Here is a 21,692-nt window from a genome sequence, read left to right as displayed (position 1 = left end):
TACCAAAGTGTAGGTATACTTGAAGTATAACCAAAAATACTTCAATATTTTTATAGTAAGTAATAAGTTTCTGAGTTACAAAATTGCTTGAATTATTTTGTTAACATTACAGCTCTGATAAAATTGTTATTTCTTAAAAACGGAAGATAATGAATACCTATCTTTCTGTAATGCTGTGGTACATTATTGGCCAAATCTGTCCAAATGTCTTGACAGATGTATTGTATGTAGTGCAAGGTTTATCTTCTGATGAGGCGACCATCAGAGTATTTTTGATTGAATGCTTTTGCTTGTGACTCTTGCATAGCAAGATCACATCACAGTAAGGAATGCGTGGTGATGAAAGATGGGCCTTGCTATCCTGTAGTCCCACAGTGTGGCTTATGGTGTGCCTGCACACATAAGCCATCATCCCCCCTTGCACATGTTTCATTGGGAGAGTGTGAACTCCATCAAATGTGTCAAAAACTCGGAAATACCAGCATTTCATTTCAGACTTSGTCTGTTCTTTGTTTGACCAGTGAGCGGTGAGCCTTGAGTCCCAGTCTGTCACCTGTCCCCTTGGCTGCAGCCAGGCTGCGCTTCTCGTCCAGTCTGTTGTCCTGTTCTCTGCTTTAGTTCAGGTGCTTGCTCCTCTTCGGAAAGAGGGGACAGTCTCAGCTGGGACAGTCTCAGCTATTACAGGCGTGCGTTCCCATATCAAAGACACCTACTTAATAATAGTACTTGCCACCTCACCTAAGGACAGGCGGATGTCTTGTGGGAGTGAAGAGGAACAGACAACAGGATAGTAAGAACAAAGTTGCTGTTTTGGAAATGGCATTAGTAAGAAAACTTAGAATGCTTGATTGGTTTGTACAGATATTTGGCTATGTGTTTAACTTCGCATGCGTGGACACTTAACCTTATGGGAATGATTACAAGAATAATGTTATTGACACATACCATGTGACACATGACTATAGGAGGGGCCTAATTTGTGACAGCATCTTAATTGCTGCTCATACAGGCCCCTTTGTTCCTGTTTTGGCTTTGGAAGGCACTCTGTAGTTCTTGTGAATGTGATTCCCCCCCTCCCCGACCCCTCAACCTGCCAGTTGGGAGATACTTTGCATGAACCCACTGCAGAGTAACTTACCTGTGCATCTTAGAGCATTTGATGTTAGAGTAGCTTGGAGCTGGTTTATATAAAGCTTGTCTTGATGAAGAAATGAGCAGTATGTGTGTGTGTAGCAATAGCTGGTGTGAAAGTGATTTGAGCACAGCTGCTAAAACTTTGGGATTATTTCAGTATAAATCTAGTAGAGAGAAACCAAAGGTACTATGGTTAGTGCCCTTCCTCTGCCTATGTTCAACAAGCAGCATTTCAATAAATATTTATATTTAGGAATATTATTTCTTTTGGAGAGAAGATAGAAGTTTGTTATATATATTAGGTGTATGTATACATATATTCATTGTCATGTTTGGCAAAATTGTATACAGATGGGTATAAAAATAGTCTTTACTAAATGGAAGAGTTTGGCTTTTTTCCTTCTCTTTTCCTCATTTCTTTAGCTCCTCTTATCAGTCTTCATTTATCGATATGAATTCAGAAGATAAAACATCCTGGGGCAGAATCTTTCCTTGTCTAACTATTGTGACTCTTAACAATGTTACATGGTGGATAAATCTGGTGGTGGGTGTGAAGAACAAAATACTTATCAGCCTTTCTTCCTTCTTCAGGATGTAAATTGCTTCATGGTGATAATATGCCCAAATCATTCAAACCCATGTGCAAGCATCGCTGAATCTTTCTGTTTCCCTTAGGCTACAGTTGGCAAATGCAGATGGTGCTGTGGAAAGAAAAAATTCATTACCAGAAGATAATGTGGAAAAAAAGCAACTTGTTTGAGGCTTTTTGATTCTATTCTTGGGGGGGAAAGAAAGAGAGGAGAGAGCAAACCACTATTTTAGTTTTGATAAATCAAAAATAAATATTTTGTTCTGAAAGGGTTGAATACTTGCAGGGAGCGCATGAGAATTTTGAGATCTCTTTCAGGGGATGCTAATTTACTACTTTAACAGTAATAGATAAATTAAAAAAAGTTTTGTTTGAAGATRTAATTGGAAAAATCTAATCTTTTGTCATTACTTGGTAATATGACATATTACATGACTGTAAAAATATTGTACACAGCTAATTTTTTGATAGAATAAAGTGACTTGTGGAATTGTGAATCTAGGACTAAGTAGAACATAAAAGCAGTCAACTGGAATCATGCAGGGACAAAAGCCCCCCAAGTAAATCTAAGGGGAATTGAGATATAACTTCAGGGATCTTGACATATATGTTAAATACTGCAATACAGTGAAGAATTGTGTATTGTGTTTGTGTTATGTACAAAAGAGAATCTAATGAGGGTTCAGGTAGTATGAACAGAGCTTTCCTGGAGCTCCAAATGTTTTTCAGTTAGTCTGCTCTTCTGGAATAGTTTGCAAGAGGATCAAAGAACAGACAGAAAGAAAACCCATAATATATTGTAGAATGGCCTTTGCCCCCCAGCCAAAACAATGTTGGAACCCTCGATATAATTATTAGAATGATAATGCGCTTAAAACATAATGTACAGTGCAATCTCTGCCTATGTGACTAGAAAACTATATCTCGAGGCTCAGTCTCGGAATCTCTCGGGGTCTGGGGTCTGCACAGAAGGTTTGACAGGGATGTTAAAATGTTAACAAGTCAATGAGGAGAAAATAAGATCCAGGAAATTGGATGAAATTCCACTGACTTCAGGTGATTAGTGAATGCAGCTAAGAGGAAAGCCAAGGCCAGGAGACTTCCTGTGCATTGTTAAGGCTTTTTGTTGACTACAGAGGACTTGTGAAAAATCTTCCTTTGCGATAAAGAGGATGAGGAAAATGAGCTTTAACAGAACGCAAGAGGTAGAGGTAAATTTAAAAATTATAGAATCCTTGAGGGTCTCTGGAGCCAGACAGGGGAGAAGGAGGAGTGATTTCGCTGGCTCCCGTCAGCTATGTAGCTTGTAATTTGTCATTAGAAGACTAATGATTCATCAGAGTTGCCGTAGAAAACTTTGCACCATGACAAAATAATTATAATTTCCATATCATTATATTTGAATTTTATTCCAACTGCTGCATTCTTGCACTTTCATTTGTTACTTTCAGATATCTAGCTTGTCTCTTAGTTGTAAGCTCACTGGAATACAGACCATATGTTTTTTGTCTTAGGTGTAATGTTTTTCCACAGGGGGCCTCAGATGGAGCCCTCAGGCACATTGAGCTAATACAATAATTAATGACCTCTAAAATAATTAGTGTTTTTTTTTTTTTTTTTTTTTAATACCAGAAATCCTTGACACACGTTGAAGATGATAAAACATCTTGGTAGTTCTGTTGGCAGCAATTTTTCATTCCCATCCTCACCCTTTTCCTTTCCCTTAAAGAAAAGACTTTCCATTCAGTGCCCTCTTTCACTATCTGGCACTGCCTGTCCCTGTCAGACACCCGAGGCTTCTTAGCTCACTGCTGTCACTTGCCCTGGAGATGCTCGAGCCCTTCTGCACGAGGCAAGTGAGTGCAGGCTACTTTTGCCCTCCTATGGGCCTCACCCAACATGTGGGCGTTAGACCTAACACTCTGTGAAATTATTTCTCATGAAGTTAATCCAGCTTTTTACCACAGTCTACTTTGCGCTCGTCAGATATACTAGATTTTAAGTACTCATTGCCTCTCTATGCAGAAATTTCTTTATTTTTTTTTCTCCCAGTAAAATGGAACAAGTGATGCTGCTCGGAATATCTTCCCCGTGCGAGCAGACAGCATGGAGCTATTTGAATTTCATGGTCATACTTTTTGAATAATTCAAATTTTATCCAAAATGCCTCCATCCCCCTAAGGAAGAGAGATTTGCTTGTTGTGAACCTGGTCATTTGCTCATAGGCGATAGCTCTCCTTCAACACTTCCATGTGCTTCACCTCTGGACTGTAACTCCTTGTTCCTGTGTCTTTTTGTTTGCACGTATTTTACTGTGTATAAAGAGTCTGCAGTGAGGCTATGCATGTTTTACAAGTGCTAAGCAATTACTTTTTTCTAATCTACGTGATTGCCTAATGAGATACTAGGATAGGTATTAATATACCTGATGGCTGGATGAGACATCTAAGGAGTCTTTGCTGAGCATTTGGAGAGAGTTGTTCTTTTTGCCCCATGGACCATGTGGATCCTTAGTCTTGCTGAATAGTCGTGAATGTACATTAAAATGTAGAGATATAGTAAATACAGGTTAATACATCTTTTCTTTAAGAACACTTCAGAAATAAAGCAATGGGTAACTCGTGGAGAAAAACTTGCTTTCTTCATTTCCTCTGTTTTGTTTCATGCTGTCTGTATTGCAGATGCACTATTCTTGCCTATTCCTGCAGGAATGATAAACAAGTGCGCTGTACCAGGATTTAGAAGATTGCCTCATAATTTGAAAGAGATTGCTTAATGTGACCACAACAGTTGGAATTCAAGTGATGTTATTGTGTTATACTGAATTTTGGCTGCCCTCTGTGTCTTCCAACAGAACTCTTCTTTGTGTCTAATAAGCAACAGAGCATATTTATTTTTGGTCTTTTGTATCCTGAAGAGGAATAGGTGGCCCATTTCTGGAAATAAAATTTATGGAAGGTGCAGGGCAAGTTACACATATGCCAAGGTACTGTTAAACAGGTACACTTATGTATTAACAGGATTTCTTATTCACAGAAAGTGGTATTAACATTATCTTTGTTTTGGCTTTTAAATTACTAGTTTGTGCCAGTTTGAAAACTTGATTCTGTAACAAGCAAAGAGATCAAGGAGTCCATGAAAATTGGTACATATGGAGTTCAGTAGATGTCTTTGTATTCAAATGTAAGTGTGCTCTGTTTTGGAGATAGTTTTGCCTGTTGTGCAGCAACGTAGGAGGGTGAAATTGAGCARTTTTGTTAACTGGCCTTTCCAAACGGGAGATATTTCCTTTTCTAGCCAGCAGAGTCTGAATCATTTCTCTGGCTTATATTCATTTTCAAGTTGCTCATTTGGGACCAGCTTTTTCAGAGCTACGTGTCTCAAAAGCAGTTATGGAGCATCTTTGCTGGTTACCTACAACCTAAGTTTGATGCTGCATTTTTAAGCACATCTTGCCTGGGCATAAAGAGTTATTCTAGGAGGCTTTTTTTTCAGCTGTCAGATTTTAGTCTTGGCCATTTCACACTTCCTTGCAACTCGGGGAACTGGGCATAGTTATTTGTTGGCTTTTGCTTCAGGTGTAACAAAGCTCTGACTGTCATTTTCCAACATCACACAGTTTAAAGCAGACACACCTAAGCTGAACAAGTTAAAATCACTGGCCATGAATCACTGGCCATGTAAACCTGTAAAAACAAGCACTTAAAATGGGAAGGGCCAGCCTTAGTATTATAAGGCACCCGTCATAGGAATAACAATCTTTATGGGCAGCGTGAGCTTTGATTTCTGATAATTTCAGGGCCATGAGGAAAGGATGGGACTGGGACAAGTGGGCTCGTGCAGCAGCTGAGGAAGTCTGCTTTTGTGTTCACAGCATGCTTTGCATTATTTGTAGATCACCGTGAAAGTATGGAGAGGTTGTTATTTAACTTAACAGAACTTGGGTGTGAAGGACTAAGGAATGTAGAGACACTGCTGTGAGACCAGTTCACAGATTCACAGAATATTTAAGGTTGGAAGGGACCTCTAGAGATCATCTAGTCCAACCTTCCTGCTCAAGGAGGCACACCTACAGCATGTGGCACAGGGTGGCATCCAGGCGGGTTTTGAAGACCTCCAGAGTAGGAGACTCCACAACCTCCCTGGGCAGCCTGTTCCACTGCTCTGTCACCCTAACAGTAAAGAAGTTGCTCCTCACCTTGAGACGGAACTGCTTATGCTTCGGCTTGTGGCCATTACCCCTCGTCCTATGTGAGCCACCAGTGAAAACAGTTTTAAAGCAGTTAGTAACTTTCAGCTGTGGGTTCACAGTTACGTGATGGTGAGGATCTATGGTACTAAGTTAGGTCATGTAGGTTAATATTCTTCTCTTCTGCTTCCTTATGCTTTTCACCTCCCCACTACAGGAAAAACAAAACCAAATCCTTTCCTCAGGCTCACCTGCACTGAGAAATCAGACAAAATATGCCTATATACAAARGCCATTGTACAAAACTACTTATCCCACTTACCTGAGAGTAAAACAGCCAGATCAGCAAAATCTCAGATGTGTGCACAGTTGGAGGACACTGATGTGTAAATGTTTGTGTCTCCAGGCTATCCTTGCAGAACTGGAGTAATATGGAGTCCTGGAACTGGACTATTCATTTATAAAATATGAATAACATGGCTTTTTTTCATCTGAAATTATTAAATTTTAAACATTAAGTATGCAAGTATTGAGGTAACTGGGGAATACCCATTTCTTGAATTTAAGACACCTTTTTATACCCATTGAAAACTTTAAAATAGAAAAATGAAAGGAACAAAAAGCGAACCACAAAAGCACAGAGACCTGCCTTTCACCGTCTCTCAATCAGTCTTGTGCTCATGCAAAAATGTGCAAAATCTGCTTTTATGTCTCTGATTTTTTTTGGAACTGAGAACCATATGGTATCTTATTTTTACGTTTCTTAGATCTTCCTAATTGTGTCTGCATAGCAATTAGGCTTGTGCATAAATTTAAGAAATACAAAATACAGCAATAACTCATTGCAGCTTTTCCAGTAACCCTAAAAAGCACTCAGAATAGGGCATTTTTTTATAGTTACTTAATAGTCAATTTCTCACCATTTCAAGTTTGTTGAATCATCTTTTCTCATATTGGGAAGCAGCAAGTTCGAGGATGTCCAACACATGCCCAACAGTGACAGGGACCAAGACTTCCTTGCTTACTGATGCAGCAAAGCACTTGACGTGGTGCTCGTTCAAGTCAATAGGGCACTTATGTTTTGAAAGTGTCTGTTTTTAAGTGTTTTACTGAACAGGGACCAGATTGTTCTCCAAGTCAAGCATGTGCTTAAGTGCTTTGCTGAATTGAGTTAGCATCTGGGAGGTGGTGCAAGGAAAATGGAGCTGTAGCTCCCTTGTTCAGAAGGTCCTTTTTGTAATTCCATTCAATTGCCTGGGACTCTTGAACTGAAACTCACTGTCAGGTACTGTCACTAAGCAATAAGTACAAGTCAACTGTTTTACTCTAGATCTTTCAGTGGATTTAAAAAGAAAAAAAGCAAAGAAAAACACTGGGCTGCTTTTGGGATTCCTCTTATTTCTGACTTGGTTTTCTCTCCAGGTACCTTTTCTTTTTTCTGTTTTTGTCACTTGGACTTTATTCTGTATTTTCCATCTGCTTTTTCTTTGATTGCCTGTTTGGACTGTTTATTTTCCCTCTGGGTTGAGAGGGGAGTTGAATTTCTTTTTTGAATGTCTGAGCAGCTCTTCTCTTCAGTGGTTGTTTCCGCTGTTGGGATAAGAGCTCGATCCATTCTCTTTATTTYCCTGCATTTAGGTAGATTCCTACCTCAAGTAACTACTGCTTGTTCTAATTGGTTGTGATTTCTCTGTTGCTATTTACCTTGTTGCTTACCTGTTTTCTGGCTCTGTCCTAACTTCTCATGTGCTGAAATGATGGGAAAGGAAATGTGGGCTACAGATCTGTATTTCTCAGTATGAACAGGACATGTTGTAAAGAAACAGCTGTTTGTCTTCCTGCCAGACTTCCAGACATGTTGTAATCGTCTCTGCTGTCTGCCTGCCTGAACAAGAGGCAGTGCATGAGTGGTCAAATACACTGCAAAGGAAGTTTTTTTTTTGATTGGACCTCCAGGACCAACTTAAAACTTTTGCCCTCAGAAGTGCAACTGTTTGTTCAGGAGATCGAAGTAGCTTTGAGAGTTTACTTGAGGGAAAATGGGCATAAATGACGTTAACATCGTGGTAGAGTCTAGGGACTCTTTAAAACTGTACATGTTAGTTGTAGTTAAAAATGCCAAGGAGAGGGATTGAGGGAGGCACAATACACCTCACCTTGTAGGATAAACTCTAGGTATTACATGGCTCTGTCACCCCTGGGGGGATTAAATATTGGAAAGTGTGGAAAATGGTGGTGGAGGGAGGTTCAGGTTAACAGAATCCAAATTTAAATGATGCCAACATGCTAAACCTGATTTTTGAAAACCGAGGCTAGGCTGCTGCTTTCTGTTGTTGTACAGTAGTGATCTGATGAGTTTAATATTATTTATTATCAAGTATTATCAAGTATTATTTAGGTGCACTTAATTTTAACAAGAATTTTGGTGAGAAGTTCATAGAAAAAATATTTAATAAGCAGTTTTGTTTCCTTGTTATTGATTAAAAAAATTCTTCAAAATAATGTTGAAGTATTGTCCTGAAATATTTTGTGACTGTTTTGAAAGAATGAATTCTAAATGTGGAGTTAATACTCAATAATTTTAAATGTTTATGCTATTATGCTTCATAATTCTCTTATAACTCATTAATGCTTTCCTCTGCAACCTTTTATCCAGATGTCTCAAGTTGTTGCTTTAGGACAAAATCATAGTGTCTTCATGAGATGGGGAAGTATCCTCCCCAGTTTAGATGAACTGGAGGGGCTGTCATCGCTCCTATAGGGTCGCAGAAAGGATCACTGCAGCTAGTGGAAAAAAAGGAAAAAGGTGATGTTTTCAACTAGCCTTAGTGCTATTACATTTGGTCAATTTGGCACATGGGGTGACTGTGATACCTCTTTGCAGATTTGTCTTAGTTGAACTTTGTTTTGGATCCTAGCATTAGTGGAAACCCATGTTATTTTGTGGCTATGGGAAGTGAATTTTTCAAGAGCTGGTTTCCCAAACTGAGTAGATAGCAAATGAACTTATGTTGTTTATTTTTCTTAGACTCTTGTGGATTTCCATGCTAGTTGTTTCAGTGAGTCAACTCAGTCTGCAAGCACATGTGTTTGGTTTTTTTTCCTTCATTTGYTTGTTTCTTTATTTGCATATATTGCTTAGACCATCTTTACTTTCCCTTTTTGGAATGAAATGCAGGTCTTAAATATGGTTGTGTAAACTGAGGATACATGTTGTTGAGTTTTATCTTTGTTGGCCCTTGAATTTCCTTAAGTGTCCTATATACTGCGTCCTGAGGAGAGAGCAGAGAGACTGCTGCAGAAAGGTGAGCCACTGTGCTTGAATGTTTGATTAACAACTTGCAGGCAGGATTTGAATGTGTAAGTGTATGCAATTGRCTTGAGAATTTTCATTTGGAGTTTCATTTCTCTTTCATTGTTTTTATTAGCAAGAAGAGGGATTGAAATATGTCTAAGATATCTAATCTGGAAATAATTATGCTTTTAATAAATCAAAAGGGCAGTTGACTAAAGACTCCTGGAAGTCTTAAGCAGATATTGTAAACTGGCATGATTTATTTCTGAAAATATGGTGGTCTTATATAAGTGATGTCCAGTGGAGTACATTAACATATAAATAAACTGAAGCAATCACATTGCAATTAAAGTAATAAAATTACACAATATTAAAGGTGGTAATTATTAATGTATTTAATACTAAGCCTCATGAGGCACATATCTTACGTGGTGTAAAACCTACAGGGGACCAGAATCATACAGTTCCATTTCATTAAGATTTCGTAAGCTGCAAGTAGCTTGTCTAGAATAGTCAGTCGGGGTTATTGCTTTATCTCACACTGTGAGGCATCTTCTTTCACAATGTGAGTTGGGAATTGTTTTTCTCCTCTGCTGAACTCAGGGAAATTTGGAAGAAAGAAAAAAAAGCTCTCCCAAATTCTGCTACTGTTGTTTTCAATGATGCATTATTTCATGGCAATATAGTCTGCAATTGCTACAATGATGTACTCCAAATAGTTTGATGCTAATTAGAGATAAAGACCGAAGTGAATTTATCTGTTAGGGAAAACTTTCATGATTTGTGTTCATGAATGCTATTGATTACAGTGACTTATTATAACATCCTTTCATTTATTTGGGTCTCCTGGAGATGAACTTTTGTTGCCCTGCCCTTCTCACTGTAAGGATGCAAGATGGGCTATAGCCGTGTGCTAGTTCCAATAGCATCCCTAAACAGACATCCAAGAGGAGCAGGGCTCTTAGATGAATCTTCCTAGTTCGGTGATTATTTAGTTAGGGATTTACAAATTTGATAAAAATACTGAGCAAGTGCAGAATCCCATTTGAAAAAGAGAGAGATGTACACAAATGAAAATATCCTGCTTCCATCCAGTTATACCAGGCGATTGTGCACTAGGAGTGATTAGATCACATATGTGTAAGTATTGCTTTTGTAAAAGAAAAATTACAGATGGGGATGACTGAGGTTTGTAGAGATGAAAGGCCAAATGGTTTAAATGAGCATAATTCACTTCAGTGGAGCCACAAGGATTTACAACAGATGAGGATTTGGTTCCTCATAATGCAGTTCAGGTCACACGTTCAGCCAGTGACAGCTGTAATAAATGATCCCAGTTCTTGTTGTCACTGTRGTTGCCACATATACAACAGCAGCAGACAACGCCTGAGCCTGAAGAGCAGCCCGACTAGAAAAAGCACGAGAAATTTTGCCGGAAAAACTAATTGATGATGACATGGTAGCTCTGGCAGATGTGCAGGAYAGACAAGGGACCAAGATCCCATGGCTTTGCTGGGGCTGCCAGGTGCTAAGACAGTTACGGGAAGGTTGCTTGAGTGCAGCAAGAGATAGAAAATGATAGATTTGAAGACCATTATTGGRAGAAAGGCAGTAGAGCGGTACCTGAAATCACTGATTTGGGTGGTGGTTGATAAGTCAGGCAGCTGTCGCTTGCAGACTCCTCTGATGCCTTGGAAGCCTGCAGAGTGTTGTATGCGAGCGGCCTCACYGGGGACAGCAGACGGGGCTCTCCGAAGGCCTGCGGGACTGTTAGCCAGTGCCGGTGCCTTACTTGATGTTGCTGGCAGTTTTCTGTTKTGAGCAGCGCTGTGCCGGTTCAGAGAGAAGGCCATTTGCTCTGGTTTCCCCTGAGAGTGCCGACTTGCTGGTATGCGCCAAGCTGTTCCACTTGAGTTCCGGAGCAAAAAGAGCCGTCAAAGAGCATCTCCCTCCTTGGGAAAAAGAGATCTTTGCCTGAAGGAAATGTTACATCTGTTTGGGCCACAGTATGGATGAATTGATGCACCAGTCCGTACAGTGCTTCTGCTTTTCCTGTGTGAAGGAAAAAAACTATATCCTTTCTAGGTCACTTTTCTATTTCAGATAGTTTCAATTACTCTGGTATCCAGTAAAGTAAACAAAGAGTGCAGGTAGGAAAGAGCAGAATGTTGTGTACATACAGGTCAAAACCAAGACCCTCGATCTCTGCAGCTGAAAATGGCATAGCTATCTGTGAATGCATTCTGGTTTTAGGACTGCATTGTGATATTTAGTGCAATTTTTTTACAAACATAATTATATTTATTAAAGCCTTCACTGAATGAGCAAGATTCTCAGTCTTCTCTAAGCATCACAAAACACCACCATATGCAGTATCAGTGGAAGAAAGAACAAGGGARGGATGGATATGATGTTGTGAGGAAAAAGGATGCCCTTGAATAGTGCTTTTGAATCCTATTCAGAGTTAATTCTCACCCACATTTCTGTGGTCTGTTGTGCTTCCGTTTCACCATTAGTCCAAGTGTTTGCATCCTGCATGCTATTAGGTCTTTGGCTTTCCCTTCTGAGATTCCTTTTGGTGTGATACGGAAGAGATGTGGAGTGTGTAGTGGCTCTTTAAGTTCAGTTGGGAAAGAATGAGGGAATATAGGTTTCAAGAGATGGATTTCATAGAAGTTACTTTTCACAATCTCCCTTCTGTGCAGAGAGAAAATGTGAGTGAAGTTGTGTGCACATAGGTGTAAACATTGCAGTTCTGCATAACACCTCATATTTGGTGCTCCTCTGTCTACGATGAACGCTTCAGAGAAATGAACCTCCGAGCATCTGCAAATGTCCTAGTAGTTTAAACAGTGATGCAAGAGACAGTGGTGGCTGCTGCAGTTCCAGAACAGAAAGTTTTGAGCTCAGTTACACTCTGCAAACGGTACCTATATACGGAAAGGAATACRCTGTTCATAAAGGAGAATGGAGTTTTTACATATGGGAAGAAGTTTCAGGTCTTAAAAAAAAGAAATGGCCTCAGTTGCAGCAATCTTACCTTTCTTTGTTGGTGAACGTGTTCTTTTGTGAAGACATTTTATTTTGCTAATATTTTCATCCTATTATTAAAAATATCCTTCATATCATCCTATGTTAGTCATTTGTATATTCAAGTGACTCTTTGGGGCTTGTCTTACATGTTCAAGAAACACTTATTTAAAATGGTGGTCTTAGATCTTTATATTCTGCTTGTGTACAGAGTCCCATAGAGACATCTCTGGGAGCAATACAGATAAAAATAAAAGACAAATGTTCCAGAGACACAAAAGATTATAAATGGGTTAAACCTAAATGCTGAGGACAGTGATGTGAATCCTGGAGTTGAATTATCCCAGTGGGGACCACAGGCTGCAKTGATATCCCTTAGAAGAGAGAATTACTTATGAATGCACAAGTCTGCCCATTTAGAAGCTGCAATAGGATTGAGGCATTAGGCTTCTCATTTTCAGTGACTTAACAAATAAAAATATTTCTTCTAATGTATTTCTTTATTTAGTATTGATTTCAGGTATTTGTAGCTGGTTCAGAGTTGCACAGAATGGGATTTTATCCAAGCGTAGTAGCCTATCTAGGCTKCTGTATCACATTGCTACTCCCTGCCTCCTGCCTTATGGTAGTGATGAAGTGAGGACTGGACAAGATTCACATAGGTTCATCATATATATTTTGTATRTTATATGATTACTGAGTTAAAGGATTTAAAGTGTAATATCCTTCTTCAAGCTATGTGCTCAACGTGAGAATTGCCCTACTGTGAAGCAGATTGGTAGAATATTTAGAGTATAAATACTCTACAGAAGATTTATGTTGTGTGGTTTGATTTAAATTGAGGCTTTTCAGTTATATGTCATGTTATGCCTCAGTTTAGACTTAAATATTGCTTTTGTTTGGTTTTTTGCCTGGAAGATATTGTGTGGTATTTCCAGGGACTGGACCTTGAAGAAAAGTGTCTTTAGAAAATCTTTGCTCAAAAAACGTTGGGAAGTAGTAGCAATATGATTATTCGTAAAGGTTGCTTTTATATTGCTTCTCCCATTAATTTTGGCAGAATAAGTGTATATTAGATGTTGATTTGCACATRTAATAATGATGATGCTAAAATTGCAAATACTTTAAAGTCCTAAATTTATTTCAAAGGCCCTGATAAATTTACAGGGCACTGTTTTYGTGTTTGCAAGCAAGTAAAAATTAGATTCACTGCTCCATCTGCTGGTGTTCAAGAACATCCTCAGGAATTGCTTTGTGCACTTCAGCACAGTTCTGTGAGCTTTGTGAGTTTTGAGTTTTGGTTCTTTTTTTTTTCTCTAACAGAAGTTGAATTGAAAAATACCAGTTTTCTTTTTTCCTTTTTTTTTTTTTTTCCTGCAGTTGGTGAATTAGTGGAGTGGATTTTTCAATAGACATTGACCTAAGATTTTCATCATSTTTTAAAGCCATGCAAATCTTTACTGTCCTGAACCCAAGATAGCTGTTTGTAGTAAATCAATACAGCAGTATTTTAAATACGAAGCATTTTGTAAAAATATGTGTCCTATTCATTTATGTCTTTTTGTACTATGAGGACTTTTGGAGTCAAGACCAAGGACTAGTATTCTGTAACATGAGGTTCTTAGGATCTCCTGCGTGGCTAAGGAATAAACTCCTTATTCTTATTATTTCCTTATTATTTAAGGAATATTTCCTTAAATATTATTTAGGAAATAATAAGGAATTATCCTTATTATTTAAGGAATAAACTCCTTAAATAAATGTTTTAAACACTCAGCCTCTTTGTGTTCTCCTGCTTTCAAGCACATGAATTGGAGACGCTTTCCAGATTGATCGGAGGTTTGGTTTTGGTTTATGTAGTATTTGCATTTTTGGAACATCTTGGAGCAAGGCAAAGTGAAAAGAGACAATTTCCATTAGAATTGTTCCTTGACATGATAGTAAGCAGGAAAATACTTTGTTCATGCTTTGCCTGCTCATATATGATCGTTTATAGTCTCCCCTGCAATAAGAATCAAAATGAATTGAGGATCTTAATTTTCTTTTTTCTTTCTTTTTTTTTTTTTTTTCCCTGCATTGCAACTAGAATTGTCATTTTAACTCAATGCCAAGCTTGGTTGCTTTTATGCTATCCTATATATACAAATGACTGTTCATCTATGTCTACATTTATGTGTACATGGATGTGTTCTGTTTCTTGGAGAAATGTTTTCTGATAGCCATGCTGTATCTAGAAAGACTATTTTAATAATTTAAAACAGGATCACTTGGGCCACGCTAAGCGTGAGCCAGTTGTTAGGAGTAAACTCATTTTGTCCTCTAGGTGGAGCCTTTTTATATACAGAGAAATTTGGTCTGAGTCTATAGCAATTTAGTGTTTATTAAAAATATTTTGCTTATCTATCATAGTTGTGAAATTGCATTATAAAATCTCCATTCACAATAATGTTCTGATGCCTTCTTAAAATACAAGTGGAAATATTCACAATTTCTGAATGAATATTTTTGTCGTGTGTATATATATGCACCTATCTGTGTAGACCTGCGTGCCTCCAAGCACAACATACGCCAACCAAGAAACACTTTGTATCCCGAAGGGATTCAGCATTGGGGATGGGGGCAGTCGCATGAGACTTTCTCAAGCCCATTTTCAGTAGCTTGATTTAGGGGCACATCAAAAAGCTGGTATAATATAAGTCCATATGTGAGTTMCCGGGTTCTCAGTTTGTGTATATTATTGTCTGTGCTTTTGTTCTTGGATTATTTTAAGTGAGACCTACTTAATCATAGAAGTGGGACGTCCTGCCTTGTCATTAGCTGATGGACTTAACACTTATTATGATAACTTGCATGCATACCTGTGCCCTCTGCGTTATCCTTGTAGGAGTGAAATTTTTGTTTCAGTGGCTGAATCTCAGTGTTGCCTAGCTCAGATCTTAACTTGTCATCGAATGTCCCCAATTTCAGGCTTTTCTCAAGCTGTATMTCTTACTTTAAGCTCCGAAATTGCTTATTGATTCCAGGGTCTTGTGAATCCTCTTCTGTTGAGACTGCTTGGCAATCAGTGCATGTTCAGAGTGGAGCTGCACTAGGTTTTTAAAACTTTTAACAGAGCAGAAATTGCAGCCCAATGTCTAAGCAAAACTGATGTTTTCTATGCTTATTCATTTCTCTTTCCCTTTTAATATAGTARTATTAGTCCTTAAATATATTTCTTACATATAGTATTATTCCTTGAATGCTCCATTCCTGTTTTAAACATATACACATGCAATCATTCTCTCCCTACATACACAGTGTTCATAGATATCTGCATATTGTAGCTGCATAAAGAATAATAAATTGGTGAAGATGTGTTTCTCATTTGAAGCTTGTTTAGATTAAGGACTTCATTTAATTGCAGTATGCTAAACACGTACAGTTCATGGAGTTGCACTTGGTCATTATACCTGTAGCTTTTCTTGTTCTCATGGTTACGTGTTGTACATCTTTATTGCTTTGCTTGTGGTCCTAACTGTCCTAGCTCTAGTTCACTATAACAAGAACGAAAAAAAAGATAAATCTAGTATATGCTTTCTAGACATGAGTTTGCCTCCAGCATATCTACTCTCCTCATCAGATGTTGTTGCCTAAATATTTCTAAAAARTGTCAGGTGTTTACTAATTTCAAACTGCAGAAATAATTAATTCTTTTTTGTAGGAACAAAAGTAGACTGCAGGGTTGTTTCAGAGAAGTGTTGAAAGAAAACCTTAGTGTTCAAATCTAGAAATGCAATCATACTTTGGAACAGTAAATGTTCAGAACTTAAAATTCCCTAGGAATTTGTGGTGTTACATGCTTGAGCTTGTCTGCAGCAGTAGCATTTTCTCTCCTGTGAGGYTCTTTAGTCAGAGAGGAAGCTAAGGGATTTAAAAACCCAGTTCGTTWCAAAGTTCAGAGAACTGACATACTTATATACTGGGGTGATACTTAAATCCTGTCTTTTCTTGCAAAAATTTGAGTATTTGAGAAGCCAAAATAAAATTTAGCTTGATTCAGGTCATGGAAAAGCAGTAGCTGGTTCTCAGGCACCTTTCAGTTTGCTTGCAGTTGACTTGCCCCAAGAACTTAAAGGACATTGGGGTGTTGTGATTGTACAACTGCTGGCGTGCAGATTTTATACTATCGCCCAGTATAGTCTGCATTGTATGTTATGTAATGTTGTATATCTCACATAGAGACTATGTCTGGAGCATCTTTTGTTTGACTGCCGGGTTTTCAGGGCTACAAGCTTACAGTCACTTGGGTGTTCTGAAGACTCTCCATAATATTTTTAAAATAATTGCAACTGTACTTAAAAATGGTATTTATGTCCCACGTGTTTAGGTTGACTTAAAGCCTGTTCCCCTAGAATTCAGAGCTTAATCGTTCTCATCTCTTTCTTGTCCTAGATTAGTTTGTTGGCTGCCAAGAGCCACAAACACTTCAGGCCCTGATGGGGGACTCGGGATCCAGAAGGTCGACTCTCGTATCTCGGTTGCCAATATTCCGCAGGAGCATTAGCCGCAGGCACGAYTCTCTTCCGTCCTCACCTTCCTCTGTTAATACTGTTGGTGTCCACACGTCCTCTCCCTCCAGCACTAACTCCAGCTCAGGGAGCACGGGCAAGCGCCGCAGTATATTCCGTACTCCGTCCATTAGCTTCCATAACAGGAAGGGGAGTGAGCAGAAGTCTGACTCGGCTGGCGAAAATGTTAACATCTCCAATGGTGCCCAGTCTTCTCTCAGCGGTTTTCAAAAACTGAACCTAGAGGAACACGTTAAAAGCCGAGGGAGACATTCGGTTAGCTTTGGCAGCTCACGTAGCAAGAAGATAACAAGGTCTTTGACAGATGATTTTGAAAAGGGAAAAGAACCCTCAACTAATAAGAATGTCTTTATAAATTGTATAAGTTCTGGGAAAAATGAGGGTGATGATTCTGGCTTTGTGGAGGAGCAAAGTCGATACTCCGTCAAACAATCCACACGAAAACTTCTCCCCAAATCTTTTTCCTCACACTACAAATTCTCCAAGCCAGTTGCGCAGAGTCAGTCAGTCTCGTGCGTGCAACAGCCTGGATGCCTGTTAGAGATTAAATCATACGCGGACAGCGAACCTGTAATGGGGAAGCCCTCCCCTCCGTGCTCCGCTGAGACAACAGACTGCGCAGGCAGCTCGCTGCAGTCTCCGCTGCTTTCGACCGACCTCACGACGGCCCAGACGCCCTCAGAGTTTGTAGCCCTGACGGAGGACTCTGTTTCGGAAGTCGAAGCACTGCCGGGCAGTGGAAATGGAGTGCTGCTCACGGAGGATTTTGGCCACAGTGTCTCTACCTCTCAAATCTTCTCTAATTCTGCTGTTGCTGCTCACGTGAGGAGGGCTGATCATGGGGAAAATAGCTGCCAGTGTGCTGGTGCATCTCCTGTGAGTCATGGGAGCTTATGTAGCATTGAATCCAACACCTTCTGCAAAACCTCCGCTGCTAATCACACYCAAGTATTACTGCAAGCCAATGAACTACCTGCTAAAGATTCCCAGCACACAAGAGAAATTAACTCRGCAAATGCAAGTTTAGACAGATGTGCATTATACCACAGAGAGGTACCAGAGATGCGCTCTCCAAAAGCACGGAGGTTAAGTGGGCACCAAGATGAAAGAACCCCGTCTAAGTATGCAAGAGAAACGAATCCTGCGATGGAGTCTGTGTCATACTCAGAACCTCAGTCCTTTAAAACAGGAAAGGGCTTTGAAATAAACCATTCTAAAGGTATGTCTTTTGGGGGTGGGTAGAGGGGCTTAGTTCTTCTGTAGAGGTTGTTTAGTCACAAAATGTTTTTTGTTGTTGTTTTGTTTTTTTATTGTTAGTGCTATAAATTCTGAATTATATTTTCCCCATATCAGATTTAAGTCAAAATTATAAAAGGGAGAGAAACAAAAGCCAGTTTGTTTTCTGAGGTCATATCTTGGGCTTTAATAACCTGTTGATACTGTTGGTGGGATTTTTTGAGACATGCCTATTATAGAATCACGCCTAAGGGTTATGTTATTTGAGACAGAAGCATGACCAGGGAAATAAGCCTCCTTTTATAGCCTATTCCTGAAAGATAACACAGGTAATATAATGTTGGTCTGGGTTTCAAAAATTTTTAACTTGGACTTGCTGTTTCCAAACTGTATTACAGAACAACTTAAAATGAGTGTTACTGTCACAGATAACTGGTTTCTGTTTCCACCTGAAATAAAGTTGTGCAAGTTTTAATTACGTAGTCTGTGAAATGGAAAGAGTTAATTTTCACTGGATGTTCATATCGAATCCTTGCTTTATTAAACCTGGTTTGAAGTGTTTGGAAATAGTAACAAGATTAGGTGGAAAAGCAGTGTCTAGAAATGACAACGTGGAGAGCTTAAGTTGAAAGAAGGCACCTGGCCTTTGAATGAAGGACACAGTTTAGATGACTTGTAGCTGTAATAATTTTTCTAAAAGCAGCCCTGAAGAGTGGTGCACCTTTTGTTTAGTCCCACATGTGCTTCTGGGTGTACCCAAATTTGTGAGAATTAGCAAAACTGCCCTTACAGTGTTAGCATTATGAGTGTAAATTCATAAAATTTAACATSCTTTCTTTTGCTCTGACATTTAGGTATGTAGCCTGTATATGTATGTATTTCTGTATAGAATCCTGCCTTTTGAGTTGTTTGTACCTGCACAGATACCTCATACATCAATGGATATCTCATARATAAATGACAATGAACTTGAATTAATCCACCAAATGAGCTTTCATGAGAAGATCTCTTCATTTCAGAGACTTAATCAATTGGAAAAAAAATATTTCTCTTTGTTATCTGTCCTGAATGCCTGAAATGTTTTTTGGTCTTCCTTGCAAAGTTAGCTCCTTTTTGAATGGAATCATTCTGACCCTGACTTAGAATGGCAATGCAGAATGATAYGGGAGTAGCTCTCCCCCATGACCTTTAGAAAAGGAATAAGCAGTGCATTGCCAACTCATGCCTGAGCAGAAGGTGTATGTTGTATCTGTACATCTGGAAGACAGCACATGGGAGCAGAATAGAGAGACTTCTGTAAATAGGGCTTGTGTTCACAGAGCCATTAGTGATAATGCTGCACTATGTACAAATCTGTTACTACTTTTCATGGTATTATAGTCYTGATCAAAACACATTTCTCTTCCCTTTCTTTCTGCTGTAGTGAAAAATATATTTAATATTAGGACCTGGACTGTAGAAAGCAACTATTAAAATAGACATAAAATCTAGTCATATATGAAATGAAGCAATACAGAAAGATATTAAAGGATATGCAATAATATAGGCTATAAGTAATTGTATCTATCGTAAACAGACTGCTCTAGAGGAATTTTTAGTACATTTGGTTGTGCTAAACAATGTTTAAGACCAAATGTGAAACCAAAAATATTTCCATYTTTTTCTTCTTTTTGTAATAGATATTTTCACTGTCACAGCTGATCTCTTTGCAGATTTCATTGTAGGTAAGCCAATGAACTTGACGTTAGTGTATGAGCAGGTATGACAAGTCATATTTCTTAATATTCATTTAGAAGCTTCTGTGTGATATAGAATTTTTCAAAAGCCTTAGAAAAATGTCTCCTCTCTCCAATTAAAGATAAGATACAAATTCTGTTTTTCCTCTTTCCCAGTGTGTGGATTAATGGTAGTTGGGAAGTGGRATTCAGCCTGCTGGCTGCAGGAGAGCACTCATCTGGGCTGACCTAGGATTCCAAGGCTGCACAAAAGCTGAGATCAATGAGTTTCACTGCCTTATGCAGTGATAATGTCASGCTTGGCCCTGTGTGACTTGGAGTTGCTTTTAGACAAAGGATAGTGCAGATAGTTTCTCTGTTGGATTTTACTGGGCAGCAGTTTGGAAGTGTCCTAGAAAGAAAGGAATGGAGTGAAGGTCCTGCTGGATTCCTTAAAGAAGTGGACTGTGAAGGCCACCAAGAGGAAATTGCTATGGTGGCTTTAAGTTGCACTTACATTTAATAAACTGAATTCTCTTTTTCCAAATCACCTTGATAATTATTGCTGCAACACTGCTAACTGTTTCTGCTCAATGTAAGATTTTTGAGCAGAGTGGTGTTCTGTGTAAGTATTTGTACAAAATAGTTTTCTCTGGTAATAGCTGATTGCTTCTTTGTCCCCAGTTGATCTTGCCAATAGCTTCAGCCCGTACCGAGACGGCCGATTTGTTGAGAAGCGGCTCCGATCCTCTTCAGAAGGCACAGCTGGAAGCAGTCGGCTGATCATAAAGCCAAAGGATGGAAACACAGAAGAGCTGAACAGTCTACGAAAGCAGAGGACAAGCTCATCTTCCTCAAAAATGAACAGCATGGTGAGTTTATTCTCATATGTAAATGTTTTTCTGTGATGAATGTAACTATAATAAGCAGTAATATTACAAGTAATATGTGGAAATACAAAAGACGGGCCCAGGCTCAGAAAATTTAGTCCAAGCTCAGGTACAGAAGCGAAAGGGTTTTTTTCTTCTTTTTTTTTTTTTTTTCTTTTTTTTCTTCTTCCCAGATTGTAGTCATGTCAGAAGGTTTGTATACTGTCTTTGTAAAGGTTCTTCAAATTGCACTTGAATTTGTCTGGGAATAAGCGTAAAGGGGAGTTAAATGTAACAGTTCGGGCGTGACCGCTTCTGTGGTTCAGTATAGAGCACCTATTTCCCACTTGTGTGCAGCCTTCTCAGTGTTACTATATTGTTTCACTGCTGATATTAATCAGGGGACATTAAGACCAAAGTTTATAAACAAAGTTGCTTGCAATGAGGCTAATTTCAAAAGGACCAATTATGCCCTTAAGAATTGGTCCCTAGAGTATGATATGAAATTTCTATTTTGTCACGGTAAATCTCCCCCATGTGTCTAAAAGCATCATGTAAAGATCCCTTGTGGCTGAGCTCAAAAGTGCCTTTTAGGATGGCAGAGGAACAATTATGCCAGTAATGAGGGTATTTTTATCATGTTTGGCCAGTTTTATGCAGGCTTGCCWCTGTGCTGGAGCCCTTGAGCAATGGTCACTGCAGGAATAATTGAGTTATTTGGTTCAGTTGCTCTGGAGTTGCTGGTTAGGTGCCACCTGTTCAGAATGGATTACCTGCACTTGAATGGCAGGATTATTTTTTTCTTGGTATCAGAATTTTCAATTTTATTAGTATTGCCTAGTTAGTTTTACAGTGGTCATTCAGCTRGCAAGCAAGTAAATTGTGAGGAGAAATTCTTGTCCATCTCCTTTGCTTTTGTAGATGATGCTGACTTCTTGGATGATTCAGCACAGAAATGCAAAGTTTATGTCCTTTTTTTTTACCTCARAATTATAATAGCCAGAGATATTAGGTAGCTAAATAGAAGAAAAAAATGTAGTGAAATTAATGCATATAGTTACAGCATA

The 21,692-nt window shown here is 38.8% G+C and overlaps 1 protein-coding gene across 1 annotated transcript in view; it reads left to right on the top strand.

Annotated features, from left to right (window-relative positions):
* The window catches only part of CCSER1 (coiled-coil serine rich protein 1), a 488,588-nt gene that overhangs the window by 44,998 nt on the left and 421,898 nt on the right, over nt 1-21,692 (top strand). Inside the window, exons 2-3 of the mRNA XM_026040000.1 lie at nt 16,669-18,024; nt 20,441-20,628. Of these exons, the coding sequence (XP_025895785.1) occupies nt 16,713-18,024; nt 20,441-20,628 (1,500 nt within the window). The 5' untranslated portion in view covers nt 16,669-16,712. The remainder of the gene's footprint in view (nt 1-16,668; nt 18,025-20,440; nt 20,629-21,692) is intronic.

Source organism: Nothoprocta perdicaria, unplaced genomic scaffold (genome assembly GCF_003342845.1).
Source record: "Nothoprocta perdicaria isolate Ctin4 unplaced genomic scaffold, notPer1 scaffold_249, whole genome shotgun sequence".
NCBI lineage: Eukaryota > Metazoa > Chordata > Aves > Tinamiformes > Tinamidae > Nothoprocta > Nothoprocta perdicaria.
Note: the sequence above shows the minus strand (reverse complement) of the source record. Positions and strands in the feature narration are given on the sequence as shown.